The sequence below is a fragment of the Rutilus rutilus genome (genome assembly GCF_951802725.1).
Source record: "Rutilus rutilus genome assembly, chromosome: 7".
In the NCBI taxonomy this organism is placed as follows: Eukaryota; Metazoa; Chordata; class Actinopteri; order Cypriniformes; family Leuciscidae; genus Rutilus; species Rutilus rutilus.
In genome coordinates, this window is record NC_140221.1 from 36,871,951 (window position 1) to 36,890,141 (window position 18,191).

Genomic DNA, 18,191 nt, shown 5'->3' on the forward strand with positions numbered 1-18,191 from the left:
AACAAAGGGCAAATGACTCCCCACCATTGCTGTCTCAGTTGACTGATTTTCGTAAATGATTTCTACTCTTTGTCCTTCAGTGGTCGAGGAAAGATTCTATCTCTCTGGTGTATATTTGAGGTTTTCCCATTCTCAATAATTTGCATGTGCGTTTACTACAGCTTTGAAAACTAGGCTTTTCCCAGTATTGTTTAGCTGTTTCTCACGGCATTCAAATTAATTCATATCTATTTCCAGATCTTTATGGCATGATCCTCACCCTTTCCTTTATGCATCATGTTTCATCAAAAAATAACACTGGCAGAAACTTGTGACATTCCATCCTGTGTGTCCTGATTAAGCACTTTTCTCATGTGACAGGATGTGTGTGTGCGTAGGAGAGGTTATGTGATAAACAAATACTGGTTGTGCAGGAACTTTGATCTATTAAGTTAAGAATTTCTTGGGACCACAGTGGCAAAGACTAGTGCAAATAGTGTTAGATCCACTGGATCCCCTCAAGGCTGTGTTCTTTCACCATTACTATACATTTTGTACACCAATATGTGTCAATGCTTGCATGAAAACAGGATATTTCTTAAGTTTGCTGATGACACAGTGATAGTGAGCTTGCTACAGGGGGAAGAGTCTGGTCACGGTCCAGTTGTGGATGATTTTGTGACCTGGTGCGATGATTCTTATCTAAAGTTCAAATATTATCAAAACGAAAGACATGATCATTGATTTTAGAACACACGCTGTTGATCACGTCACTACGACTATCAAAGGACAGGTTGTGAATCGTGTGGAGAGTTATAAATATCTTGGTACAGTCATAGATTCAAAACTGTCATTTGAGTTGAATTGTGAAATGGCCTGTAAAAAGGGTCTTCAACGTTTGAGTTGTCTTAGGAAACTTGCTCAATTTAATATTGACAGACACATGCTGACTTTGTTTTACTTTGCTTTTATTGAATCTATTATGTCATTTTCCATTGTGGTGTGGTATGGAAGCCTGTCGGTGAAGAATAAGAACTCCTTAAACCAAACTGTTAAATGGGCAAGTAGGATAATAGGAGTAAATCAACGGAATTTAGGAAATATTTATACAAATCAGCTGTACCGGAAAGCAAGTGCTGTCTTGAATGATCGGTCGCATCCCTTAAGGAATGATTTTAAGTTACTTCCTTCTGGTCGCCGGTTTGTGGCTTCGAGATGGAAGACTAGACGGTACAGGAATACTTTTGTTCCAGCGGCAATTGAAATTTTAAATAATATGAGTAAGAGAGATGGTTTAGTATTTAATAGTTAATTTGGACAGAAGATATGTGTGTGTCATGGTGCAGCCTGTCATGATGTTTTTATAAACCTGTAAATCTGTATGTGGAATGTTTTTTTATGTTTCTTATGTCTTCTGTGTTTCTGTGTTTTTGGATGACCGAATTCTTCTTTTATCTGCAAAACAAATTTACCTGCGGGTATGAAATAAAGATACCTTACCTTACCTTACCTTAGATATATTTATACTATTTATAATGGCAGAAAGTATTTGTTCCTCGTTGTATTAAAGTGCATTGCTATAAAACCTCATCAACAACCACATAGCATTGCTCTAGAAACCACACAGAACACCCTAGCATCTTGCGGGTGAGATTTTCCCGAGCAAGCGACACTCATATTTCCTTGAGAAAATATTCAAATGTAGTTGTTTTTGTTGTTTTTACATAAAAAAAAATCATTTACTTCTTTATTTTGCTCTTAGATGGAAGTGCCATCTTCAAGGGATGTTTCAAGAGGCCAGATAACGTGACCCTGGCGCTTCCTGCCAGTGCTGTTATTCAAAACATGTCAGTGGACAAGTGTGTTGACTTGTGCACAGAGAAAGTGAGTATGTATGCATGATGTGCATCTGGTGTCTCTCATACTACTGTGTTTATGCGAGTCTGTCTTAAATGATCGCTTCCTTTGTCTGGTATAGGAATTCTCTCTGGCTGCCTTAGGTGGTGAAAAATGTTACTGTGGGTTTCCCACTCCTCTCTTCACTCTGCATGAGCGTGAGGATGAGGAACTGTGTCTCCAGCGATGTGTAGGGGAAGACTTTGAGAGCTGCGGGAACAAAGACTTCTTTGTAGTGTACCAGACCCAAGTGCAAGGTAACATGACCTAGTTTGGACTAAAACAGTGGGCTCACGTCAATGCACAGGCAGCATATAAAGATTTGATAACCATACGGGTTTGACTGTTTAGGACAAGAATAAACATATCAGGTCACAGAAGCACAAAAATTACCCTTCCCGTACTGCTTTTGAGGCTGCTTATCTCTTAGAAAGAAGCTGACCCTCATGTTTGCAAAATTCACACTTCTTCTTCACTTCCTCCAAGTTCGCTGTCACAATGAGCACAAAAAATGTGACTCCTTTTTTACAGTTTGCTTTTTTTTCAAGAGTGATCTTTATCAAGCAGTTGCATCATTTAAGTGTCGCAAGTGTGCATTTATTGAAATTATATCATGCATATATATATGCATATGCATGATCTAATTTCAATAAATGCACACTTGCGACACTTAAATGATGCAACTGCTCTGCTATGCAAGCAGAGCCTTCTTCCGAAACACCAACATGCACTTGGCCAAAACAAACACACACACACACACACACACACACACACTCGGTTGTCTTGGGGGGGGGGTGCCAGTTTTTAAAGAGATGTTCCTGGTTCAATAAAAGTTAAGCATTTGGAGCATAATGTTGATCAACTTTATCTGTTTAAGTTTATTACCACGAAGGCAAAATGGCAACAAATATTGTCCTTGTAATATTAGATATTCCATAGATAACTTTACACAGATAAGGTTAGTAAGCTATATTATCACACTAAAATCACACATAATGTTTGCATTTTGTAGCTATACTTTTGAAACTGTGTATTTTGACATTTATAGACTGGCCCTTTTCTATAAATATTTACTATAAATTACTATAAATATTTTCCTTCTGTAAATATAATACAAATTATATGAAGTTTTAAACTACATTTAAAATATTATATAATATTATTTATAATGTTAAAGGAATACAAGCACATTATTTTAGTATGAGGGATTTGGCTTAAATACTACATTAAATACTACAATCATTGTGGGCCCCTAGAATCATTCCCACCTTTCACCCCATTATCTCTGTCCCTGCTTACCACTCAAAGTAAAAACTCATCTCATTTCCTCCTCAGTCTGACTGTCATCTGCTCTGTGGTTCAAATTCTGAATGGTCATCACGAACTGGTCCAAACCGAAATTGAAATCTAAGCAAGAAAACATTTGAAAAGACTGAATCAGATTGTTTTCTAGAGCAGTATCTAAGATCAACTTGTCTCACTTCATCAAACTAACAGCATATGTTTATGGCGATGTGTGCATTATAAGCCCACTGTTCATCAAACCACTCAAACCTGATGGAGACATCTTTTACAGAATGATTCTGTGATTAAAGACAATATTTTTTGTGGTTCTAATCCATATATGTTAGTTTTAAGACCATATATATGCTAATATACTTGCTTGTCGAGCAATTTTAAGGAAACTTTAATGAGACTAAGGATATTTCTCACTACAATATCTCATGTTTGGTTTCTTTATCTCTACAGATAATCGCTGTATGGACCGGCGCTTTTTACCCACTCGTTCCAAGAACCTATTTGCACTAGCTAGTTTCCCAGGAGCGGGGAATACCTGGGCCCGTCACCTTATTGAACTGGCCACGGGGCACTACACAGGGAGCTACTACTTTGATGGCTCACTGTACAACAAAGGTTCATTTATCTTTTAGTTCTCCATAAAGCCATTTTATTTCTCTCTTGCTTGCTCATGGTCTTTCTCTCTTGTTGAACTCTTTGAATATGCAGGATTCAAAGGGGAGAGAGATCACTGGCGCAGCGGTAGAACCATATGTATCAAGACCCACGAGAGTGGCAGGAAGGAGATTGACACCTTTGACGCTAGCATCCTTATGATCCGGAACCCTTATAAAGCGCTCATGGCTGAATTTAACCGAAAGTATGGCGGCCATATTGGATTTGCCTCTCAAGCTCACTGGAGGGGGAAAGGTGAGAAATGAAAGCTAGTGATAGCTCTATTTAGTGCGCAACACAAACATCGCTACTCACATGAAGCACATAACCATGTTAACTGGCGTTATTAACTTTCTTTCCTACTGCCGCCATATTGACAATTTTCCCATTTACAGTATGTCCATGTCCTCTGTGGTTTGACGTAAACATATTTGTGCGAATGGTGCAATTCTCTGAAAAGCATACAAAATACACCACATTCACAAATATTCACACATAACATCTTAATTAGATGGAACTGTTTTATAGATATTTTTCCACACTGAATGAAACTACAAACATATTTTAGTCAACATTTCTCTCAACTTATCGCTGAGCTCATCCCTATATGATGTTTTATTAACAAAGTTCGGGAGGAGCACGTCCAGATAATTAACCTAATTAACAAAAGAGGAGCAAATTCAGCAATCAGTTGACCTATCGGTAAGCCCCTCCCCTCGAACGCAGATGAGCCAATGGCAGTTGAGTATCAGTTGCACGGGGACCGGAACTCTGACATTTTTAGGTTTTAGCGCCATAGAGAAACATTGGAAGATCCGAAGCTCTCCTCGGTTTGATGGTGTTTATGCTACAAAAATGGTAAAAAATGTGCCTGGGGTACTGAGAGGATGGGCATGCGTATTCATGTATTCAAAAGTGTGATAAGATTTGCGCAAACTGACCAATTACCTGCGCAATACGACAGAAGCCCGGTTTATTTATAATATCAATAATGTGAGCGTAGTAACCTGGTTCCCTAAGGATTCAACCCCAATCCAAATGAAGATGAAAACGTTTTTCTGGTTGTCATACTCTCATTAAGTTACAATTAAAGTTAGTGAGTCCATGCTAATGTACAAACCTAAATAGCTAACTGTTCTCACATCATGAACAGTAGGTCGAAAACACCCGAGGGCTCAAAAACAGCCATCTGCGATCGTGACGACCGTAACATGAGGCTTCTCCCGCTTGCATTGCGATCTGTAAACCCTCGCTTCCAAATGAATCTTGTTACCTATCATATTTATTTTAAAATATTTTATATATCCTCCATGGCATATTTAAGTCCCACTTGAATGATCCTCGACGAGAGGTGGTCCTTCTGTGTCCAAAATTGATCAAAAACATCTTGGGACAAGGTTTTCATACCGACAGCTGTCATTGTAAGACAGTTAGCAACTCTGTTTGTTTGTCTGAGATAGCAACAGTAACTAAGGGGGGCGGGGCTTTGCGATAGGTCAATTCAATGAACAAGATAAGAGTTATATATACACAGCAGACTTCTGTTCCATGACAGTTTTCCAGCATCCCTCCACCACCCATCTCCTCACTTCTATCTATTCCTATCTCAACCTGGGATGGGGGAGCACTCTGGGTTCGGTTGAATTCCGAGCTTGGAGCCCTCCCCTTAAGACAGCACGGCAAACACGCACAACCTTTACTCTATTTATTATATGTAAGTGTGAACTCGTGAAATGATCTGTGTCTCAGTTTAGTTTGGAAGATTATCATAGGGGTAAATGACCAAAAGAACTTCTGCTTTGTTCTTGACGTTGATGCCAATTTGAGGGTAAATCTGCTGTCAGAAGCATGCCTCATCAGACACAAAAGGCCATAACTGTGTTTAATGTAGTTGAGAATCTTTTCCCTTTTTAACTCTGAAACCTCCTGAAAACTGATGCTTATTTTGAGGTACATGAGTCTTTTACTAGGCACCAAATACGTTACTGGTGTTTACTTTTTTAATGGTTAATCGTTATAACTATTTAACCAAGAAGACACATTTTTCTTGCATTAAAATTATTTTACAAAAATGATGTTGTATTTGTGTGTGAACAGTGGTACAGTGAATAGATTGTGCAAAGTTTCCTTTACCCCAACAAAGTCCATTTTTAAGCAACGTTTGCTTCTTGTTCTGCTTCTTTACAATATTTTTTTTTTCCCAGGAGAGAAGCTTGTGACATTTTGGTGTCTTGTTTTTTTCGAAATGTGGACTGTCATTCTGTTTTTGTTTCATTTTTGATTAGGTTTCAGAAATTTTAATGACGTATTTTTTTAAACTCCTTTTTTTAATTTATAAAAGCGTTCCTCAGTTGTTGTTTCACTGTTCTTGTTGACGTGCCTTTCTGATGTGTCACACTAACCAAAACGCAGAAGCATAAAAAAAATGCTTCTTCCTTTCTTTTTTGCTTACATCCTCTCTCCTCATGATTATGATCATTTTAGTCACTTTGTGAAAAAAAGACATTAGCTATTGCTTTTCTTTCTCTCCACTGAAGATAATCAGCAGAAAATGACTATTACTTGAAAACGAATAAGTTCAGAGTATGATTGACTTTCGCTTAATGTTTCATTTCAGAAAAGTGCTATCAGTGATTAAAACTATAATTATGCCGCTCCTCTATTCCAGCCTTCACAAAACCATCAAGTTGGGTTTGTCGATGTCTGTTACATTTGTGTGGTGCTGTCACTTGTCTACAAATGTGTAAAGGTATTCTAAATGAACTGAATCTTAGGCGCCATGGGACAGCATGTTACTGTAAGATGTTATATTTCAAGAAGTTAAACTCTCTCTCTCTCTCTATCAGAGTGGCCAGAGTTTGTGAAGAACTACGCTCCATGGTGGGCATCCCACACACTAGACTGGCTGAAATATGGGAAGAAAGTTCAAGTAGTGCACTTTGAGGATTTAAAACGGGACCTTTTCTCTCACTTAAAAGCCATGGTCATCTTTCTTGGCCTGGAAGTGTCAGAGGACCGCCTGCTGTGTGTGGAAGGACAGAAAGATGGGAACTTTAAACGCTCTGGGCTCAGAAAGCTGGATTATGACCCTTACACGCCTGAAATGCGTGCCACCATTGACGGGCTTATTAAGACTGTGGACACGGCACTCAGAAAGAGAAACCTGTCTGGTGTACCTGAGGAGTACATGCCCAGATGATACTCATCTTTTTTTTCACACTCATTTTTTCCTTTTTTTCGGCTATACACTTTATTTCCCTAGAATATAAAATTGTTTATCGTCATCCTCCCAAACATTCAGTTTGCACAAAAGTACTGCTGAAAAACTGTTCGTCCTATCATGAAGAATCTAAAAAATACACTAGTAAGACATGGGCTTGTGCAACAATTTGGCTCCAGTTAACTTGGCTTGAAGTTTAACCACCATGGATCCATCTTCTTTAGTCCAATTTAAGTGTGCCGCAACCACATATTCAGTCATCACGGGAAATGACTTTTCATGCTTTTGATGAAAGTGTCTGTTGTCACCAAGACATCCGGGTCAACCATTTAGATGGACACATCACATCTGTGTTTCATTGAATTAGCTTTTCCTGCCACTACTGGACTATGATACATTAAGCACTCCAGTCTCATTGGGAATATATGGACAGCGATTTAATGTTTAACATCGGAACCCCTGCTCCCTGTTCCCAAAAATATGTGGACATTGCCTTCAGATTATGATGCTTCTTAAAACCGATCAGTAGAATTGATATATGGACAACAAAAATCCTCAAGCTATACCACGTGTATTAGATAAATGCATGGACAACTCAAAAAACATGTTGTCTGGTACCTGCCTTCAGTGATTTGCAGGCAAATTGCAGATATAGTCATTTATAGGGCTTTTGAATTAGATGCAAGCAACCAAGTTCTTCTGTTTCTGCTGTGTGTTTAGAGCACTTTTATGCTGAGATCGTTTCTTCAAATGAAATGATTTACCTTTCGATTTTCACCGAGGTTTTAAAATATATTTGCAGTGGGATATCAAAAAAACTATTCATCTTGTGGTCACAAAGTAAAAGAAATGGTGTCTTCTTGTAAATTGCTTAAAATAACACATTGACTGACCCTTTACTCCTTTTCTCCAACACAATTATAGTAATCTATTAAAGGGATGCTGTTGTTCAACCAAAGATGAAAATTCTGTCATTTTTTTGACAGACATTGTCACTGTGGACACAGCTCTTATATGAGAAGAGTTGTGTATTGATTTTTAAAACATTTGAAACAACATGAAGGAGAGTAAATGAAGACACATTTTTCATTTTTGGATGATCTATCCCTTTAAGCAAAACCGCTTTCTTCACCAGTTTATGTTCCGGTTTAGACTATGAGGATAGTTGCAGTACAGTATGTACCGTGCATTGAATAGCTTCCCATTTTCTTTGACACACCTGAGAAGACTCAAAAAACAAATAATTCCCAAATGAAGTCAGGTTTTGGATGCAGTTGTAAACTTGTTCCCTGTAGAAATGTTCAGAACTGTTCTTTGTTTTCAGTGTTTTAATTGCAGCAGAAAATCAACATTATAATCTATAAAATAATCTAGAATTCAGGGGTGAAAGCGAGCATGAAGCGATGTGCTAAAAAGAGATAAAGAAAGCACCTCGCAGGTAAATTTCTGCTTTTCAGCTAGAGCCCTAACAAATAACATTCAATATATGTAAATACACATATATATATATATTTTTGTAATGCTCACATGGAGAATTACTTTAAAAGACAGAAAAGTATCACCTCTATTTTTGAAAAGGCTTTTAAATTTGAGCATTACATACTTTTCATTTCAAAAAGGAACAAACCTGAAGTGTCTTTCTGAATGTATTTTGTATGGAATGAATGTAAGGAATTTCTACCAAATAAGAAAACCGAGGGTGATTGCCAGCAGTGCAAAGGAAATGAAAGATTTTTATTATAATTGTAAGCTGAGAGAACTGTTGAAATGAAGAAAGACTTTGCTCTTGTTTAGTGCTTAATGCATATGTCCTGGTCAATAAACTGTAAAGCCCCAAATTCTCAGAAGCCCAACATTCATTTATACATTTATTTAGTTCATATAAATTGTATGGAACTTCTGGAAAACGAACCCTAAAACATACTTTTTGGAATTCTGTTGGTTGCTAATGGTGCAAAACTTGCGTGCTTCACCTTTAAATATCTCTTTGCAGCTCAGTTTACATAGTATTTTAAATGCTGGTTGTTTTGCAACTTCATAGAGTTAGCATTCATAGGTTTTATCACTCTTTCAGGAAATTGCAAACTCGCTTACAAACTTAATCTATCAATGTTTCAGGGCTTCCAATGTACCACAAATCTGTCAGGAGATCTTAAGTTCTACTTATCTCGTGTTTACAGGGGAAGTGTGATATGAACAACACTTGATTGGCCAATGCTCAAAGCTCATTTAGTGTTAGACTAAGTGTCTTTGTGGTAAAGTTACTGCGGTCTTTACAACTGAGATCTGACACAGCATACAGTATGACTCACTAACATACATGTACTGTCTCATATGTCATATGTGGTAGGATTTCATTTAGACACTAGTCATACATTTGTACTCAGCACTTGTAACCGCTGCTATATTAAATGATCAGAAGTGCAGGGCTGAGGACTGCAACTAAATGACTGAGCGATCTGAACCAAGCTGCTAACTCAACAGTGAATTTTTTAATTGTTTTGTCTGGTAATTTTGAATAATGATGATGAATCAGAATATGGACACCATGATAGCTTGATTTTTAATTATTGTCATAAATGTGTATATTTTGTTACATTATGGTCATTTGATTTGCAGTCAGCAGCCCTGTCTAATTTAGTGTTAGGAATGAAAACTGCAAATCAGCTCTATAAATACAAAATGTAACAATAATAAGGGTAAATGTAGCAACATGTTAAAGAGTTTACAAGAAAAACATCTTTGCAAACATTTTTGTAAAGCTTATAAGCAGGAAGTATTAAAAGTATTGAAAGTATCACACATACTTACCATATAAAAATGGAATAAAGCTAAAGTGTCTTTCTGAATTTATTGAGTATGTATTACTTAGGACTCTCATATAATTAAGAAAATTACAAACACTTAAGGGAAATTGTTAGAACAAGATTTTTATTGTAAATTTTAAGTATATTTCAGCAAAACAGAGAGAGAGAAAGACATGTGGAGCATGACAAGATTTGTTAAAATGATGCTCAATGCATTCAATCATCAATAAATTCGATTTTTTTCGAATTTCTCCATATATTAATGTATATGTGTTGATTAGTAACATGCACAAATAAGAAGATAACAATAAAGATTTAATAGTTATCATATAATTCTGAAAAATCATTAAGCAAAATGGCATTTTAATGTACAAAACTTTTGTAGAAAGTTGCCTTTATTGAACCTGTTTGCATTCATTTATTCTTGACTTTTCAGACTTTTTGCATTACTTGTAAATGTATGAACTCCAACATGCAACAGACAAACAACTGTAAAACTTGTAAATGTTCAGTCTTTTCTATAGGCCAGCATTTTCAACATTGTTTTTATTTTATTTCAGATAGCAGTGGAAAGTCTGTTATCCACTAGCGCTTCGGGTCTCCTCATCAATGGCGCTCTCGATCTTTGACAGAAAGGAATAGCATTTCTTCTTCAAATCCTTGGCCATGAATGCATAGAGGAATGGGTTTAAAAAGCTGTTTGCAGTGGCAAGAGTAGCAGATAATTGGTGGGCCGTGTGAAAGACGGGATCGTATGGAGAATCTTTAGTTTTGCCCAACTCTATAATAGAAACAATGTGAAATGGCAACCAACAGATAAAAAAAGTTGTAATCAGTAATGTCATGATCTTGAATGGCTTGGTGGATTGGGACATATGGTTTGCTCTAAGTTTACAGATCAGGATGCAGTAACAGGTGGAAATGGTCAGGAACGGAATTAAAAACCCCAAAGTAAAGCGCATGAACACGACGGTTTTGTGGTGATGCTCATAGTTGTTATAACATATGACTGTAGATGATTCATTCGCAATATCTTTGAATTTGGCAGATGGAATGCTAAGCAAAGCAGACACGAACCAAGCCATCACGACAACTAAAGAAGCTTTCTTTGCAGTGCGTTGATTTTGGGCCCAGACAGGAAACTTGACTGTGATGCAGCGATCCACACTAATGATGACCAGGATGAAAATGCTGCTGTACATATTGAGGGTCATAACAAAAGAGGTGAACTTGCACATGAAGAGCCCAAAAATCCAGTTGGCATTAACGATACTAACAATGAGGAAAGGGAGAGTAGCGCAGAAAATGAAGTCAGACAAAGCCAGGCTCAGGTACCAGGTGGTGTTCACATACTTCTTCATCTTAAAACCAGCAATCCAGATCACAGCACCATTTCCAGTGATGCCAAGCAGGAATATGATCACATTAAAAATAACTGTGATTACACATGCTGCTTCCCTGCAGTATCCAGCATGTAAATCCACAGCCTTTTTTTTTGAGTGATTTTCCAACTCTTCTAAAAGACTATTGTAGTCATAGTCAGGGTAATCTTGTCCTGGAATTGAAGTCATTATGTCTCCTAGAAGTGAATAGGAAGTTGAGTTCTGTAATGAAAACAATAGGCAATTTATTCAAATATATTTAAAGTAAAGCCATTTTGCATATTTCTAAAAATGAATGCAGTTGCTGAGCAAAAACATCATGACACTATACCACACAAGGCATGCAGATGTCTAATATCAAAAACAAAATAATGTGCAATTAACTACAACTGCCTTTCCCATCATTTCATCAGGTTACTTGTGGGATATTACTGAAAATGAGATAAAATTCGTTTTAACTGCATGGCTTATTTTTTAGCACATTGCTGAGATTACTTCTGTAAAGTCCTTTTCTGACAGGCAGAACTGGAAGGCCCATATGAAGCACAACACTACCATAATTCTCCCATCTCTTCCCTTATTTTTTCAATATAAACTGATTATTATCCTTGTTACTATTTCCTATTTCAGTGTTTAACCCACGCAGAACCAACATTTGTGACTTTTTATTCGCATTTGAATTTTAAAAGCAACTCACGTTTAAACTTCGACATGAAACAATTATAGCCTATTAAGTGAGGATTATGTAAAGTTTCTTTTTTTGAGATATTTCCTATATCTACAGTAAAGTTTACAATGCTAATTTTATAAAGTATCTGCAACATAGAATTGTTAATCGCATGCATCTTAATTCCGTTAGCCTACATAGGCTACTTTCTGTTTTGAATGGTAGTCTACAGAAAGCAAATGTTCACAGCGTAATCTGATTTGATGCAATGGCTCTGAAGACTTCTTAAGAACAACTTACCTCACAAAGTAAGCCTCAATGCCGTTTCCCAAGTATACTTTTTTACGTCTTTAACGCGTACGCACAATTGTATACGCATAGCCTTTATAAGCAGCGGTTCTCAAGTTTGGGGAGCGTCTGCTAGGAAAAAAAAAAACAGGTTGGCTCTCTGCCAGTGCCTCCATAAAGCGAGATCATTTTTCTCCACACTGTAAAAAGAGATCAGTTGAGTGAACTTGACAATGCCACATAATTAAAAAATTTTAATTGCACATGAAGTTTATTTACTTAATAATTTTGAGGCAACTGATTTTTTCACCTTTTTTTAAGTTAAGTCAACTGATCATTTTTCGCAGTGCAGACCTTTTAATTCGCACCATCGGAACAAGCCCGACATAAATTCATCACCAAAAATCACCTATTCAGCGGACGGCTTCACAATCCGGTCGAAAGAGCTCACTGTAGCAACTGATAACCTAGGCTATATTGTTCATACAAAGCAGGATCACTGAAATATTTTTTTATAATGTAGCCTGAATTAAATGTTATGTTCTGATCTGATCTATTATTCTCTCTTATTTTTGGGTAAAAAAAAATAAAGTGCCTTTGGTGTCCTCATCAGAATCACTCATAATGAACATTATGCAAAATAATGAAATTCTGAGGTTTTCTGATAAATAACCAAACACTTACAGTAAACACATTGTGGTATATTTTTCCCTAAACCTAACTAACTGGGTCGTCTCCAATCGACGTTCCCTTTCTATTCTAAGTCTACCTGGGTCGTCTCCAATCTACGTTCCCTATAGTCTACCTGGGTCGTTTCCAATCGACGTTCCCTAACATCTCCAATCGATGTTTAATATACTGTATAGTCTACCTAACTAACTTGCTTCCCTATAGCTTTCTTCCTGCACAGGAATAATCGACAAACAGACTTTAGCAAATTTCCTTTAAATGCTTTTATCACGGCCGGAGGATCTCTCGAGTAGTTCTCAGAGAATCTCCCCCAAGAAGAAGCAAGGCCGGAGGATCTCAGACAAATTCCATTGAGAATCCCACCAGCTAACTCGAATACAACAGTTTTTATAGAATAGGGATGGCAAAATGATATGAATTTGATTGGTTCTTCATATCCACGACTTTCCCGAACTCTGACCTTTCCCGTGATCGCTATGGCAACGTAGAACAAGCCGGTAACGAACTTCCGGTTTACGTTATCCTGAAGATACCGCTAACAGAGAGCCTCAACAAGCCCAAACAATTTGCTTGGATAATGAGGAGTAGAGCTTAGATCGGGCCCAAAAAATCAAGCCCGACCCTACCTGAGCCCGTTGTGTCCGAGCCCGGCCCGACACATGAGCCGAGCCCAATTTGGACCCAATCATTTTTAATACGTGGGCCGTTATAACCAGGGGCGGCGCCAGATAATTTTTTAACGTGTGCTGAGGGGGTGCTATATATATTATATATATATAAATACTTTTAATAAATGAGCAAAAATTGGCCACTTAATATTTAATATTCAATTATTTTAATGATCACAATTAAAGTATTAATTTTATTAAATTGAACAAGCACAACATTCGGCATTCAATCAAATATTATTAAAGATTTATTATTAATAATGTTATTTCAACACAATATCTCGTTATTTCGACATCAAATGTGTGCCGAGTGTGCGTGCAATAAGCAAGATGTGCATTTGTAAATCCAGTGACACGCGTGCATTGATTTTTATTAATAAACTAGTGTTTTCTGTCAAAGATGAAGATGATCATGGTGTTCACTTTTCATAATCAACATAGATGGAAAAAATTACATTATAATATTTGAACAAATATAAAACTAAATGCTCTTATTTAATGGCTACAACAAATATAGTAGGCCTACATACTCTCTATTTGTACAAATTGCTGCACATTCAAGTTAATTCTCGAATTAATTTTCACATTATTGAAAACAATAAACATACCACTTAAAAATATATACAGTTGTACTGCAGTTTTTTCTAAGTAGAGTTACAAGAAACACTCTTTCTGCGTAGTGTTTATGTTGGAAACAACTCCCATTCATAAAATCCTTCAGTTTTCGCGTGTTGTTTGTGCACCTGACAACGGTACACGTTGAGCCACAAGGAGCCATTGCTTATCTGTCAGCATTACTACTTGTCAGTAATCAGTTTCACCCGTTTGTACCGCGACGCAAGTATCCCTTGTGTGCAAGCTTCATTGAGCGTTACGCTAAACCGGAACTGAGATACCGGCAACAGGAAGTATCGAGTGTCATGGCGACGCCCATTAAGACTCGCAGGAAAGTTGTGGATACAAACCCTTCTGTTACTAGGTAAAGCAAACTTTGTTTGTTGTTAATCACAAGGGTCAAATTTAGTCAGCTGTCTAGTTTCATTTCCCAAATTTATTTTTACACTCACACAATCAAAGTAAAAGGGGTATGGCAACACACCATACAACATTGAAAAACACAGGACAGAACGTTTGTGTTATCATGTTATCATTTTGATTTCATGGGGACTTTAAGCAGGAGCCTATACCTTGAAGCCGGTTTAGCTGGATAGCCAGGTATGTTTCAATGTAACTTGCGCCAACCCTGGGTTTTAGGCACCATGAAAGTGGCTCAGCTTTTATCGCCATAGTAACTTGCACTCAACGGCTAACCTGCTCTGGGGAAGGTTATGTTCTAGGTAAGAGATCTCAAACCGAAATTGGACCAAAGTGACACATGTCTGACACAAAAAAAACTCCCCAATTTCTCTTGCTGCAAATTAAAAGTCATTCATACTTCTAATGTAATATACAAAAATGCAAAGGTCTCTGGAAAGAGGTTTGGTAAAGTGATATTTACGTTTCACGTGGTTTAGTGAGCAGTCCGATGGGGGTGACATCTTCTACTGGTTGTGCTGGGTAACAATGCAGTGGGGAAGGAGCCTAAATCTGTTTTGAATACGAAGCTCTGTGGGATGCTGATCTCCTGGAGCACCAAAAGGGTCCTAAAATGTGGAACACTCAGATGAGGCCCTGAAGTAGGTGCAGAAGGCCCTTACAATCTGGAACATGTAGACATGTACCTTGAAATGAAGCTTTGCTCTCCTGAGCTTAACCTTGTTGCAAATGTGTCTGTAGGCTATGTCTTCAGCCTCTAGGCCAGGCACTCAGAACTTGATCAATCCGTTTTTGTCACTCTGGCATGGAGATTCGGGACGTGTTGTAATTGTTATGGTCTCACTGGACGAAGACTCTGAACGTAGTGTTTGTTAATGTCTCTTTCCTTATTTCCTCTGACATCAGAGGGGGCACACAGTGTGGCCCACCCTTCTTTCTCCTGTGGAACTCATTTGCACATTCTAAAGCACTAATACAGTGCATTTAAAGTTTAGTCAACCCTTATGAAAAATAAGTATACTTTCAGTATACTTCATATGTATTTTTAAGTATACATTATAATAGTAAAACTTTTTTCTTTTAATGATTCTTTCTTTGTTAATCACAAGGTTCAAATTTAGTCACCTGTCTAGTTTAATTTCCCAAATTAGTTATTTGTACACTCACACAACCAAAGTAAAAGGGGTATGGCAACACAACATACAACATTCAAAAACACAGGACAGAACGTTTTAGTACATTGTGTTTCAAAGTGTTATCATGTTAGGCCTAAAAAAATGAAGTAAGGTTAGATGTTAGAAACATTGTTAGTTTAATATACACTTTACTATTTTATCTATTAAAAATACACCACAACATATTACAATGAAAAATCTCTAGAAATCTTGTTTTCTCATTTTATACCATTTTCTTTAATTACATGTAGGCTATGTGATTTTGGCATGTCCCACACGCTGGTCAGCTAAATTTCAGCATTTTATTTGGGAAATTTTCAATGATAAAAGGTACTTTAGGGTGATATTGACCCTTTTATATTTGTCAATGTTTCAACAGCAACACAAAGCAGTGGCGTAGCAAGTCAGCCCTGTGCCCATATGCAAATAGGCTATTTTTAATGGCCCCAAACAGAAGAGGCGTTTATAGACATTTACTGTAGCTATAAGAAAAAAATACCATAACAAATTGCTTTGCAAAGGACAGTTACTATATCTCGTTATTTTAATCCGAGTAGCCTGATAAATACATAAATGATGTTTTATTAACAAGGTTCGGGAGGAGCACATTCAGATAATTAACACAAGTGGAGAGCACTCAGCAATCAATGGTAAGAGGTGTATATATACTCAGCAGTCTCACCTCATTCCATTAACAGTTTTGCAGCATCCCTCCACCACCCCTTCTCCACGCTTCTACTGTAGTCCTAAACACTTACATACTGGGGGAGTACTCTGGGTTCGGGCCGAACTCCGAGCTCGGAGCCCTCGATCCCTCCGGACAGCACGCCAAATACGCATTAAACTTTACCCCTTCAAATTATATGTAAGTGTGAACTCATGAATCTCTGTAAAGTAAAAGGCCATCCAGATCTAACACAAGAGTAGTTTTTAGTAATAGTAATAATATGGTGCGTTCACTCCATGCCGGAATTACCATAATTGCGCGATTCTGACTTGTAAAATGCATTCACGTCCTCATAGAACTTGTAACTTGTAAACTCAGAATTTTCTGAGAGCTCCGACTTGTAGCACATGACCACTTTGCCACCATATCGCTGCAAATTCATTTTGGCATTGGCAGATTTTTTGAAGGTTTAAAGGATGTGACCATAAAAGTTTGAAAACCACTGTTTTAAAGTATACTCCATTTGACATATAGCCTACGCGTATACACAGTTGGTTGACGCATGCTCACTACCACTAGCTCCTGTCTGCAAGAGAAATTACAGAGCAGTTAAAGGCCCACTGAAGTGCCTTGAAACACGCAGCATTATTCAATGTGTTGACGTAATTTCCACTTAAACAGGAATACAGGGTGGGACAAACCGAATTGCTATCCCCTTTAAAAAAACTAAAACAATAGTGTTCTGTAATATATCACAGCTCGGCCAGAGCTAAGTAAAGCCGATTCCTCCTAATCTCTAAATGTTTCTCCTAATCTCCACACCGCTTTTTGTTATCTGTTATTCGCCGACTCACGCATATGATTCGCTCTGGGCTATCGTGTCTATGTACCGGAGCAGACTGTGTGCAGTGCACGCTGCGGCAGTTCGCGTCACACTAACGTGAAACCAGGCTTCAACGGAAAGCATATTTACACTGTCTGAATTGTTCCCTATCCCCTATGTAGTGCACTATCTGTCATTCACCATGCAGAAAATAGTAAATGTGTGAACAAGTGACCTATTTTAGCCGCAGCTTCAGCGTCTAATTTGGGGGCAGGACGCTGTAGATTCTAGAGAGCATTTGATTGGACAGAAAATCTGATGAGAAGCTGAAGTGCAGAGTGATGTCATCAAAATCACTTATCCATATTGGCGGAAGTGAGAGACTGTTCGTTTTAAATGCTGATATCTTCTAAATGCAAATTTTGTTTATAGCTAACAGTAAGACTAAAATAATAATACAATAAGCCTAAAAAAAATACATTTTGATTTCATGGGGACTTTAAGCAGGAGCCTATACCTTGAAGCCGATTTAGCTGGATAGCCAGGTATGTTTCAATGTAGTTTGCGCCAATCCTGGGTTTTAGGCACCATGAAAGTGGCTCAGCTTTTAGCGGTGTTTATCGCCATAGTAACTTGTGCTCAACAGCTAACCTGCTCTGGGGAAGGTTATGTTCTAGGTAAGAGATCTCAAACCGAAATTGGACCAAAGTGACACATGTCTGACAAAAAAAGCTCCCCAATTTCTCTTGCTGCAAATTAAAAGTCATTCATACTTCTAATGTAATACAAAAATGCAAAGGTCTCTGGAAAGAGGTTTGGTAAAGTGATATTTACGTTTCACGTGGTTTAGTGAGCAGTCCGATGGGGGTGACATCTTCTACTGGTTGTGCTGGGTAACAATGCAGTGGGGAAGGAGCCTAAATCTGTTTAAACAGCCTTGA

At 37.6% G+C, this 18,191-nt stretch overlaps 2 protein-coding genes across 6 annotated transcripts in view; one reads left to right on the forward strand and one right to left on the reverse strand.

Annotated features, from left to right (window-relative positions):
* The window catches only part of wscd2 (WSC domain containing 2), a 48,616-nt gene extending 39,730 nt beyond the window's left edge, over positions 1-8,886 (forward strand). For 4 of the 5 annotated variants that reach the window (XM_084413572.1, XM_084413570.1, XM_084413573.1 and 1 more), the window contains 5 exons: positions 1,742-1,863; positions 1,958-2,132; positions 3,625-3,789; positions 3,883-4,083; positions 6,675-8,279. In XM_084413572.1, the coding sequence (XP_084269698.1) occupies positions 1,742-1,863; positions 1,958-2,132; positions 3,625-3,789; positions 3,883-4,083; positions 6,675-7,027 (1,016 nt within the window). In that variant the 3' untranslated portion in view covers positions 7,028-8,279. Of the gene's footprint in view, positions 1-1,741; positions 1,864-1,957; positions 2,133-3,624; positions 3,790-3,882; positions 4,084-6,674 lie in introns of all 5 variants that reach the window. The other variant, XM_084413569.1, reaches the window with a different exon arrangement.
* Positions 8,887-9,960: 1,074 nt separating this feature from the next.
* Positions 9,961-12,368, reverse strand: LOC311293365 (chemerin-like receptor 1). Its single transcript, XM_084413588.1, has 2 exons — positions 12,205-12,368; positions 9,961-11,459 (listed from the first exon to the last, which is right to left on the reverse strand). Exon 2 carries the CDS (start codon positions 11,424-11,426, stop codon positions 10,434-10,436), a length of 993 nt encoding a protein of 330 aa, XP_084269714.1. The 5' UTR covers positions 11,427-11,459; positions 12,205-12,368; the 3' UTR covers positions 9,961-10,433.
* Between the last annotated feature and the right edge of the window lie 5,823 nt (positions 12,369-18,191).

Bases quoted from the DNA above. Each gene is read 5' to 3' on its own strand.
- LOC311293365 (XM_084413588.1), bottom strand. From the start codon at position 11,426: ATGACTTCAATTCCAGGACAAGATTACCCTGACTATGACTACAATAGT.